This window comes from Aedes aegypti, chromosome 3, assembly GCF_002204515.2.
Source record: "Aedes aegypti strain LVP_AGWG chromosome 3, AaegL5.0 Primary Assembly, whole genome shotgun sequence".
Classification (NCBI taxonomy): domain Eukaryota; kingdom Metazoa; phylum Arthropoda; class Insecta; order Diptera; family Culicidae; genus Aedes; species Aedes aegypti.
In genome coordinates, this window is record NC_035109.1 from 276,328,841 (window position 1) to 276,341,548 (window position 12,708).

At 41.4% G+C, this 12,708-nt stretch overlaps 1 protein-coding gene across 1 annotated transcript in view; it reads right to left on the bottom strand.

Moving 5' to 3' along the window:
* LOC5575774 (TBC1 domain family member 16) overlaps positions 1-12,708 on the bottom strand; it is a 46,341-nt gene that overhangs the window by 5,135 nt on the left and 28,498 nt on the right. Inside the window, exons 3-4 of the mRNA XM_021850210.1 lie at positions 3,925-4,623; positions 3,721-3,865 (exon numbers count right to left, since the gene is read on the bottom strand). Coding sequence (XP_021705902.1) covers positions 3,721-3,865; positions 3,925-4,623 — 844 coding nt within the window. The remainder of the gene's footprint in view (positions 1-3,720; positions 3,866-3,924; positions 4,624-12,708) is intronic.

The following is a 12,708-nucleotide window of genomic DNA, read 5'->3' on the forward strand; positions in this document are numbered from 1 at the left end:
AGAAAACATGAGAATTGCTTAGGGTGTTCATTTTACCCCCAGTTCCCATATTTGCTCAAAGATTCAGATATTACTCCGAAGATTGTTTCAGGGTAGGATATATGGATAGATTTCTTTATTTGAAAGATTTGCAGCACGAGGCTAGCTCATTGCTTAAATTTCTTCAGTAGTTCATTTAGTGTTTATTTCTCATGGAATCCCTTCAAGATTTTTTACGGAATTCACCAAATAATTTTGTTTCGGATTTCTCAAGAACACAACCTGGTTTTTTGGAAAAAAAAAACACGGAAAGTAACTCAGAGATCAACAGGAATTTCTTTAAAGGTTCTTTCATATGTTTTCCAAGAAAGCCCTAAATCCTCCATGATTCTTCTGGTAATTGTCCAAAGTTGCCTCCAGGGTTTTTCTTAAAAATTGTACTTAAGAATTTCATTAAAGATTTCAACTAGGAATTTCTTAAAGGATTGTTACTAGGAATTTCTCTAAGGATATCTCCAGGAATTACTCAGAGATGTTCAAAATGTTCGAAAAAGTTCGTGAGGTATTTTTAAAGTAAATATTTATAACCTCTGTAAGTTGTGTAAGTTTTTAAGTCACCCTTCATGAATAAGGGTTACTAGAAAAACTCATAGACTCTTGGGGAAATTTTAGAAGAGTTTCTAGTTAAATTGTTAGGATAATTGAAAAAAACGAATCAATTAAAATTCTGGATAATATCCTACAGCATTTTCTGAAGGAACATCGAATAGAATCCCTTAAAAAAAGGGTAGGATTTTCCAGAAAAATGCTGCAGTCTCAATTAGTATGAAAGCTAAAATACACTTTTGTAAACTCCATGGGATTTTTTGAAAAATGTTTGAAAGAACTGCAGTTGTAGTTCTTTGATGAAATTCTGGAGAAAATCCGAGAAAACAAAACCCAGAGAAATTCAATGATGAAACACAGGATCGAATTTTAGGAATACTTCGGAGAGTTCTAAACAGATTTTTTGGAGAACCTCTTTAGAGTTTCCGTGGATAAAATGACATAGAAATTCCTGACAGTATTCTTGGCAAAAAATCTCTGAACATTTTTGTATTTAAAAACTCTGGAATCAATTTTTGTGGATTTTTCTGGAACAAAATTTTGTAAAAACCTTTGGAAGAAGAGTAACAACTGGAAAATTCGGTTGAAGGATTAATGGAAAAATAAAATGGAAGTTCCAAGATAGTGCTTGGAAATCATTTTCAAAGTAATTCCTAAGCAAATTACTGGAGATAGTAACGTTGAAGTTCTCGAGAATTTCCTGGAGCAAATTCTGGAAAAAAATTCAAGATATTCATTGAAAAATCGCGTGAAAAATATCTGATAGAATTGGTAGAGGAATATCTGGAGAGATCCCTGTAGAAGTCCCTGCAAGTATTCCAGATGAAATCTCTGGAGAAACCACTAGGAAATCGAAGGAACAAATTTCTGTATTTCCAATTCATATATGATTGTTTGTAAGAAAGCAATATTATTTTGTTGATAGTATTTAACAAACTATTGCTTGAAAACTTGTTGTTCGAAAAATCACGTTATTTTTATTGACAATATTTTCATGTTTGTCAACTTTTATTACAACTTGCCAGTATTATTCACCTCCAAACAAGAATTAGGCCAAGTTTCTCCAAATCAGAATGATTTTAAAATAGATATCGAGTTATGGAGAGAAATTTACCTCTCCCGTGACATCGACTAGAGGAGATATAGAGTTATAGAAATATCGACTTATGGAGAGAACGATGTATGGAAATTTGAAGGTTTCAAAAATACCATCGAGTTGCGGTATTTGAAGAATTAGTTGAAAAACATATATGAAAAGTCTCGTAACAGTCTCTGAAGGTTTCTCTGGAGCCTGCATAATTTTGCATCAGAATTCACCGCAAAATATGGAAAAAGAGACTTTAGATATCATTTTCGCTAAAAACTAGAGACTTTATCAAAAAAAGTGACTTGCATTAAAATAGAGACCAAGTCTCTAAAAAGAGACCTGCAACCAATCCTTAAATTAATAAATTGATTTTTTTACATTTTACAAAGAAAGTTGTTTAAATTCCAGATTGTTTGGGAGTTTTGACGCGAAAATCCTTGGTCATGAACTTATTTTACCATGAATTACTGGCTCAAAGAAATTTTCTTAATTGTTATCAAAATTCCCTGAGAATTCCAGGTTTAATAAAATTCCCTGATAATTCCAGGTTTTCCTGGTAGTAGACACCCTGCACCAATCTCCTAGCTGATAAGGATCTCGAGGTAGACAAGATTGGAGTTTTCGTTTTAGTAGCATCACCTAGCTGATGAATTCCCAATCAGACTCTTTACCGTCAGGTAGACCTTGAGCTGCTGAACAACTTCGCCGAAGACAAGTATGGATATTGAGATATCCGTTTGAGGTCAATTTTGGTTCCCTCATTTCCACGCTTTTTCCGTTGCCTAGAAAAAAGAGGAGGGGTGAGGGGGATGTTTCAGTGAACATTGTTTCACCCAAGGATTGTAAGACCAACTAAACGCTTCTTCTTTTCTTCTTGGCATTGCGTTCCAATGGGACAGAGCCTGCTTCTCAGCTAAGTGTTCAATGAGCACTTCCACAGTTAATAACTTAGATTCTTTGCCAAAGATGCCATTTACGCATTAGTATATCGTGTGGCAGGTACGATGATACTTTTTGCTCAGCGACGTCAAGGAAATTTCCATTACGAAAAGATCCTGTACCGACTGGGAATCGAACCCAGGCATCTTCAGCATGACTTCGCTTTGTAGCCGCGGTCTCTTACCACTCGGCTAAGGAAGGCCCCAACTAACTAAACGCATTTACTTCAAAATTTATTTTAAATTAGTTGATCTACTGGTCTCCGAATGGTGGCCATTTAAAAATTCAAGGTTCGACTCGTTCTTTTAATGGTTAAACAATGAATTTAAGAAAAAATGCATGTTATCTGAGTGCTTGTGAACTTCCTGGAGGAATCAAGAGAATACTACTTCGAGTAATCTAGGTTCAATTTTCTGGAAACATTCTTGTATAAATTTAAAAAAATACAAAAATACAATACCATAAATTAAAATCTATGGTGAGTTTTTTTTTTTTGAATCTCTAGTTCTTAGATGTCCCCAGTGCAGTGCAACTCTGGTTGAAATTTCAAAAATAATTGATGACCTGCCTACTTTCATGGTTAGTTTGCTTCTTCTTCTTTCTGGCGTTATGTCCTCACTGGGACAGAGCCTGCTTCTCAGCTTAGTGTTCTTATGAGCACTTCCACAGTTATTAACTAAGAGCTTACTATGCCAATGACCATTTTTGCATGCGTATATCGTGTGGCAGGAACGAAGATACTCTATGCCCTGGGAAGTCGAGAAAATTTCCAACCCGAAAAGATCCTCGACCGGTGGGATTCGAACCCACGACCCTCAGCATGGTCTTGCTGAATAGCTGCGCGTTTACCGCTACGGCTATCTGGGCCCCTGGTTAGTTTGCTGTAAAGGCTGATTTTTTGTTGAAAGAGAATTGTTCAAGAAATTTCCTCTCGTACCCATGAAGAACTTTTCTACAGTAACAACCATTTGAATGAACATATCTTTCCATCTACGTACTGTGACATATAAAAAACGATTTCTTAGATGAACCCTTGCCTGAATTTTCCAATCATCAAGATAGGCCAAACATTAATAACAAACATCTTTGTATTGTTTCATAAATCTTACCAAATTCCTGTCGATGTCGTTGTCAGTTGGCGTGCAGACGAAAATAGCTCGTTGCATAAGTCCCACGAAGCACCAGAAGGTCTCCGATTCGTTTTTTATCTCGCACAGAACGGGAGCCAGTAGATCGCTCATGCCTTGGGTATACCTGCGTGGTACAGTAAACATTTAGAACTGACCGTAAACCAATTTATAACTGTCACTTACGACATTCCGGGATTGTAGAAAGCATAGTTCAGCAGGATATTCTTCATGGTATCGATGTTGGGGTTGTCATCTCCAGCAAAGAATGGATTTCCACGATCTGTCCGAACTACGTCCTTCTCGATCACACATTGTACCGTGCGCCAGAATTGCGCCTGAGCTTCCGGTGACATCGAGTACAGCCGTCGTCTGGTAATTTCCTCGTACTCTTGACGCCGAATTTCCGCCAGTGCAGCTCGATCTTCAAATGTCGAGTTAGTGCTGTAGCAGTGCAACAGGAAAGGCCAAACCGTTTTGCGTAGACTCTTTTCCAGTCCACCAAAGAACACGCATTTCCGTAACTGTAGATCATCCTCTATTTGGCCTTTCTCATTCAGCAGCGTCCCGTAGAAATAGTCTGTTGTGATTTTGTTGACCTTCCCTTCCTCGGGGTGCAGTTCGGCTTTTCGCACTTCCGGTCGACATACCATAAACTGTCGATAAGGAAGGTTCGGTTCATCCTGGCCTGGAGCCAGCTTGATGTTGTGCAACAGGCAGTGCCACTGGTGTAAGACTTGTGCTAGGTGATCCAGGCCACCATGGTGAAAATGAAGGATCTTGTACTGGGACTCCCTGGATGCGATCACCAACTGGCCGGATGTGCAGTTCTCATCGTTGAAGAACAATCGAAGAGCACGCATCTGACTCAGGTCTACGGAAAATCTGAAATCATCAAAATGAGAAATGTTGTACAGACATGGTTGAAGTAATTCGATATATCATAATTGTGACGTTGGATAACGTCTTACGGCAACATACTGGGGTACAATTTCGAAAAACGAAAATCGCTCGCGCCACGTAAAGTGGTTAGATTTGGAGTGTTAATAACTTACACAGTTAAAAATAATGAAGATTACACGTCATGTAAACTTCATTTCTGCCATGTAAACACAACGTCATGTAAATTTAATTCTGAAATCATGTAAAAGTGTGTTATATGTCATGTAATCACTCAGGATCCTGCTGGATTACATGACATGTAATTGAAGTTTACATGACATATCATGTAAATATCCATTATATTCCACGCTCCAATTATGTGCATTATATGTCTCAGAAATTTACACGTTTCGTTCGAACTGTGTACTAAGGCCCGGATAGATTTTCAAGATTCTTGCACCAATCTATTGGAAATTTTTCTACGAATCGACTCCAATAATGAAAACTATTGATTGTCATGATTAAACTATTGAAACATTGATAAATAGCCAGGCATGTTATATTTTTCATAAACTTTTTTTTGTGTATTTCTAACACAGACATCATTGAGCGATATCTTAGCCACTTTTGTCATGCAAAGGGAAACGCCCCTTTCGGTCTTCTTCTTACTCTATCCCCTATCGGAATCAATTTTTCACATTCGTCGCTGCTGCGGGATCCGTGAAATCGCTCATCATGGCCATGGGTATCCAGTTAGCCCTTCGAATTCGTGGAGAACGCGTCCAGAAACCTTGAAAATTGCTATCGGAGGAGTGAGCGAAAACAATGACGGACAAGGGAGTACAAAATTACCGATCGCATTTTAAAGTAATCGTTTTCGGTAAGCTTTTGGTGTGTTTCTGTCTAAGAATGGAATGAAAACCAGGTTTGATCGACGGTGACTAACCCCAACCGTCCTTTTCAGGACGAATATTTTCATTTTGAATGAGAGTTATGAGATTTTTCCACCGTGAACATTACTGGATGTTGGATGTGATTGATACAGATTCCGGTCAGTCATTTGCATGGAATCACTCATCACGGCCAAATAATGCTTTTCGAGAATCACAGTGCCAAGCAATAAATTTATCATCGTACGCGCGCGGGGCAATCGTCGACAGTGTGTGCATGAGTCGGATAAATTGCAAACGGCATCAGAATGAAGATCCCGGTTCGTCTCGCATTTAGCGATTATTGAATCGTCGCTACCTCTATGCATTCAAGAGAGATCAGTATCAACTTGTCGAACAAAGCGCACAAAACCGGACCTCCTTGGCAAACCACTTCCCTGCGACGGTTAAAAACGTTTAAAAAAGCTGCCTTGCGGCGGTTTACTAAACACCGCACAGTTCCACTAAGAATTGCTTATGTTAGGCTCAATCATAAGTATAAATATGCCAGTCAGCGGTGCTTCTCCAGATATCAGCACAATATCCAGCGAAATTTGAAGTCAAACCCAAAGCGCTTCTGGAAGTTCGTCAATGAGCAACGAAAAGTATCGGGACTACCATCTGCTATGAGGTTCAACAGCATCGAAGGCACGACTCCACGCGAAATTTGCGACATGTTTTCGGAAAAGTTTGCAAGTGTGTTCTCAAGAGAAGATTTAACTGCGGATCAAGTTGAGCTCGCCGTCAGCAACGTTCCCCGGTCATCTCATGCGATTGGAAGTTTTGATATCGATGAAACTATAATTACCAAGGCCTCATCTCATATGAAATCATCTTTCAACCCCGGACCGGATGGATTTCCTTCAGTTCTTCTAAAAAAGCACATTGACGTTCTAGTTACTCCGCTTCTTTTCATCTTTCGGGCATCGATTAGCAGCGGTGTTTTCCCATCTTGCTGGAAGATTGCTCACATGTACCCAGTGTACAAAAAGGGCGATAAACGTGACGTCAATAATTACCGTGGAATCACATCCCTATGTGCCGTCTCGAAGCTGTTTGAATTGGTTATTATGGAACCCCTGAAGGCTCATTGTCAGCAGCAACTGAGCGAGGATCAACACGGATTTATGCCAGGGCGATCAACTGCATCCAACCTTATTTGCCTTACTTCCTATATAATGGATAGTATGGTTCGCCGTAATCAAACAGATGTGATATACACGGACCTAACTGCAGCCTTTGATATGGTGAACCATGACATAGCAATCGCCAAACTAGACAGGTTTGGAATCAATGGCAGGTTTTTGCAATGGTTTCGATCTTATCTGACAGGTCGAGAATTGAAGGTCGTTATTGGTGATTGTCAGACTGCTTCGTTCATGTCTACGTCAGGAATCCCTCAAGGAAGCCACTTGGGGCCTTTAATTTTTCTGCTTTTCTTCAATTATGTCAGATAAAGGTCCCCCGGTTGTCTTATGCAGACGATCTTAAGATTTTTCTTGAAATCCACTCTATCGAGGATTGCGACCTTCTCCAACAACAACTCTCTAGTTTTGCAGATTGGTGTACTATCAATCGCATGATTGTTAATCCCACGAAGTGCTCTGTGATCACTTTTTCCAGAAAGAGAAGTCCAATCCATTTCAGTTATCAGCTCATGGGTGCAGAAATCGAACGTGTCGACCACGTGAAGGATTTGGGAGTGGTCTTAGACACGACCTTAACTTTTAATCAACATGTGTCTTACGTGGTTGGTAAGGCGTCACGTGTTCTAGGATGCATTTTTAGGATAGCTAAAAACTTTACTGATGTGTATTGTCTTAAATCACTGTACTGTTCCTTGTCACGTTCTGTTCTAGAATACTGCTCGGAGGTTTGGAGTCCAAACTACTCCAATGGAGTCGAGCGTATCGAGTCTGAGCAACGGCGATTCTTACGCTTCGCCCTCCGTAGGCTACCGTGGAGAGACCCTTTCCGCCTCCCCAGCTACGAGAACCGTTGCCGATTGATCGATCTTGAACCCTTGCACGTTAGACGCAATACTGCCAGAGCTTTGTTTATCGCTGACTCTCTTCAAGGTCGACTTGATTGCCCCACTATTTTGGAGCAAATCAACATAAATGTTGCACCCCGTACACTGCGCAACAACCTCATGCTCCGCTTACCGTTGAGACGAACCAATTATAGTATGCACGGAGCTATTAATGGTCTGCAAAGAACATTTAATCGGATAGCCTCAGAATTTGACTTTGGCACTCCCCGACGCACACTTCGCCGACGTTTTTCAAGTTTTTTTGCAAACGCCGCTGGTGATAGTTGAATGTTTTGTGTAGTATTGACTTGTGTTCACTTTAAGTTTAATTTGACCTTTTGTTAGTATTAAGACTAGAATTAAGTTGACATCATTGGGGCTGTTGATTGCCTGTTGATGTATTAAAGAATAAAGAATAAAGAATAAAGAGCTGAAACTAATCAACAACAGCTTTGTTGATGGTTTGATTTGGTTAAAAATTGTCGATCGAATCGAAATACGCCCACAGAGAAGACTGCAAAAAAGCTACCGCTGCCCCACCCGAGCGACGGAAACCTTGGTAAAACTTTTTTTTGCCATTTCTCGCCGTTGAAAACTAATCATACGAAATTATAATTGATACCTAAATAAATAAATTAAATAATTATTTAATACTAATAAATGAAATGTCTGCTTGTAGCTCTTTTACGTGGAATGCATTGTTGTGGCCCTGAGAAGGGCCGTTTTGTTTGAAATTGTGCTCAATTCAATTTAAGCGCGTACGTCACGGATACGACGAGCCAGCTGGATGTTCTTCGGAATGATGGTGACATCGCTTGGCGTGAATCGCGCACAGGTTGGTATCCTCAAACAGACCGACCAGATAGGCCTCGCTCGCTCCCTACAGGGCCGAGCTCTGGAATCGCAGATCGGTCTTGAAGCCCTCTGAGTAATTTCATGGACCAGGCGCTGGAATGGAGAACATGGAGTTCGCGGACTTTATGGCGAAGTAGCTCCACCTCAAACTGGCTTCGGATTCAACTAAAGCAACCAATCTTAGTGGATCATGCGTGAACCTAACGTTCACCCGGAATATTTGTTTGCAGAATAAGAGTCACCGCTCATGCTTCTCCTTCCATCGACCGGTTCTATCCGGTCTGGTGTTGAAGTGTTAACCGAAGCAACCAACCAACAAACCAAACGGCCCTTAAAGGGAAAAAAAGTCAATGGAAAAGAATTATTTTGAATTAATTTCTCCAAATTTACAAGCACAATGTATACACTTAAACATAATTTCTTCAATTCAAATTCCTAAGCTTCTGAATACATGTAAAGTGATTATTTTGAATTAACACCAAATAATAACACACAATGTCAATAGAATTGACATGCAACATACACCGGGTTCCCCCGTTGGTTTGACCACTTTTAATCTGAATACTTTTTAATTTGTACCCCGCTAATTTGCACATCGTTCAGATTGAAAATCTTTCATACGTCATTTAGCTCATGGAACGGAGTAAAGTTAAAAGGAACACTGTCGAACGGAACGCAGAACCAAATCAAAACAGTGAAAGAGGTAACCAGAAACACGTTTCTAGGGTGACTACACGCAAACAAATTCGGTATAATCTACCGAATCCATGGTAAATTTAAGAACTGCACCAACGATTTTCAACCGACTACAAAAATCTGTTAAGTTTACTATAATCTGATGAAAATCACTGAGCAGTGCAGTAAATGTGACTATGTCCATAGTAACTTTGACTACACAGCATTGTATTTCGATCCGTGACGCCCACCGTACAACACAGTGTGGTCAAAAGTATAATGCCAAGCTTGTCAAATCTAGAATGTTTCTAGTCATAAATACTACAACTGTGGTCAAACAAACAGAATTAATTTTCTTGTTTAGTGATGTTGACTATGTTTTGGTAGAGTTAACAGATTAATGTAGTCGGTTGAAAATCGTTGGTGCAGTTCTTAATTTTACCATGGATTCATTAGTTTGTACAATAAAATTCATTTCAGTGTAGATGTTCAAATTAAAAATGAACCTCGATGGATTGCATGAGGTACCGTTCAAATTAGCGGGGGTGTACGGTAGTGTGAAAATTAATTGGATTTTTAGCAGTAGAAATATTTGATAAGTTCGTGACGGTTTCAAGCCAGGAAATTCAGTTGCTATCCGTCTCTCATCCAGACAACACGTTTTTATCAGTTCGCTCATTCGATTCTTTTGTAGTTTATTATTTCTGCAACCATGCCAGTGACAAGGAAAAATTGCATTGTGCTGGACACTTCGGTTCTACCAAAACGACCTAGCGTCGCCGATATAAAGCAGTTTTTAGACTGCGAGTTGAAACTGGACATGACGGTGGTGAAAAGCATCCAAATGCACAACGTGAAGCACGTAGTTTATTTGGCCATACAAAGTGAGGAGGCAGCCGCCAACATCGCTTCAAATCAACACTTGAAACGTTTCATGAGTTGCGAGGGGAAACGGCTCGCAATCCCGTTGCCGATTTACATCGATAGCTGCGCTGTCGATGTCCGTCTGCATGATCTCCCGGAGGAGATCGAAAATCATCTCATTGTCAGTTTTATGCAACAGTATGGTGAAGTGATATCTATACGAAACGACGTCTGGAGAAGCTACTTCCCGGGCCTCAGCAACGGCGTGCGTATAGTATGCATGAAACTAACCGTACCAATCCCGTCGTACATCACTGTGTGCGAAGAAACGACACATGTGTCGTATTTTTCGCAGACACGCACCTGCCGGAACTGTGGAGCTAAGAACATCCAAAGCTACGGTGTTCTGAAGCGGCAACATCTAATAGTCACAAACAGCAGTCCAATAAAATGAACAATCGTCAAAGCCAGCCACCGCTTACCGAAAAACAATGGCCATCTCTATCCAAGCCGGAGACTGTGGGTAAAAGTAGTACGAAACAGATCAACAATAAGCAGGAGCCAAAACGACAGAGATCAGTTGACTCGGATACAATCAGCACCAATGCCCCGAAACGTGGCGCGCCGCCTATCACCCTCTCCAGCGAAAGTGATAGCAACGAGGCTGTTTCTGATGTCCCCCCCGCTGCCCGACGAACTGGCTTGCGACGTGGTTCATACTCGCATATTGATGACCCTGTTCTTCGGCAGCAATACATCGAGGAGGAAAATCAAAGGATAGAGGAATTATATAGGCAAGGATATACAATTTAATTATAATTTTTATTAAATTGATTTGATTATTCGGCTCCGTTATGCCTAGTGCGCTTGAGCCTGCCAAATAAAGAAATGAAAAAAAAGCCAGGAAATAGAAGAAGCTAACGTTATCCAACGTCAACTTTTGTGAAAGACAATTTACACCGTCTTCAGCCAAAGGCTGCACAGACTGAACATTCACGAACATTAGGCAACGGACAACACGGAACACCCAGTAGTCCAGTGATGAATTTTTCGTTTGACGAAAAGTTTCCACCGACTGGAGCGGGAATCGAACCCACGCTTCGTGGCACTCACAATACGCCTAAACGACTGACGCTGCTAACCGCACGGCCACGAAGCCCACAAAACTTGGCGGTCGTATCTCGGAAACAACCTCTTACTTTTTTTCACCGTCCTCAGCAAATCGGACTGTCGAGATCCAATAACTGGGATATCGGTATAATTGTAAATTCCGAATCTCGATACTATATTTTCCGAGATTTCGTCGAATGTAACTTATGGTATGCGTCAAAACGTGGAACAATACAGTAGTGTAGTTACTGTACCGTTCTCAAGAAACGCGGAAGTTCTACCAGAAACTGACAGCTGTCCGTAAAGGCTGCGTCCAGCGAGCCGATTATGCCGGATGTGAGGGATCGAAAGGTGGAAGCAACACTACGAGGAGCACCTGAATGGTGCATAGAGCACAGGCACGAGGGACACCCATTTAACAAGGCCGCTGGCAAGGATGGTATCAGAGCCAAACTCATGATGGGCCCGGAGAGGTTGGCTTCTTGCCTGCGTTAGCTGATAGTCAGAAATCGTAAGAAGACGAAACAATTAACGGAAGAATGGAAGCAAGGGGTCATAAACCACTGTTATGCAGCCCTGCAGCTGTTTTGACAGTCAGTCTCGGAAACGAAGACTGACGTGGTATTCCTATCGGACCCAAACCGGATATATCAGCCAACAGCGGGAACTGGGTGGCGGATAGGTCTCAACAGCTAGCAGCTATAGGGACGACAGGATGATACTCAATCCAAGAAGTAGTCTCTACATATCTCGAATGACGGTTTTGCGATAGCAAAAATCAACGGCGTGTTTTATTACAGTTGCTACGCGTCTTTAAGGTGGTCGATTGAGGAATTTTCCCACATGGTCGACAAGATGATGGCCGAATTAGATGATCAGTGATAGCTGGTGACTTTAATGCATGGGCAGTGGAGTGGAGTAGCCGCTGCAAGAAACCAAAGAGGCCAACTATTGTTGGAATCCCTGGCCACGTTAAATGTAGAGCTGGCAAATGTGGGTACAGTGAGTAACTTCCGCTGAAATGGTGCAGAATCGATTAGCGACGTGACGTTCTGTAGTCCTAACCTTTTAGCTACCATGAACTGGCGCGTTGATGACAGTTATACTCATAGCAATCATCAATCGATTGGCTATAGTATAAAACCAGGCGGGTGGAGGGCAGTGCGATGTAACTCGATCCAAGCCCGAGGTTGGAAAACAGCGCACTTCGACGGCGAAGCATTCACTGAAGCCCTGAGGCGCGAACGGAACACTCTGGACCTTAACGGTGATGGTTGCTGTGATATCTGGAGCGTGTGATGCTTCCATGCCGAGAAAGGCCCCTCCTAGAGAGAACAGGCCGCCGCTGTAGTGGTGGTGCGAATCAATTGCAAATCTTCGATCAACCTGCATTCGGGCTAGACGAATGCAACGCGCACGCACAGAAGCACAAAGAGAAGAACGCGGCGCAGCATTCAGAGAGGCAATGTAAGCTCTCAGAAAGGTAATCGAGAGTCGAAAACGGGCATGCTTTGATAGTCTATGCCAGAGTGCAACTTCGAGTCCATGGGGCGACGCCTCCATAGTGGTAATGGCTAAGACCAAAGGTGCCATAGCACCCTAAGAGAAGTCGCCTGAGTTGCT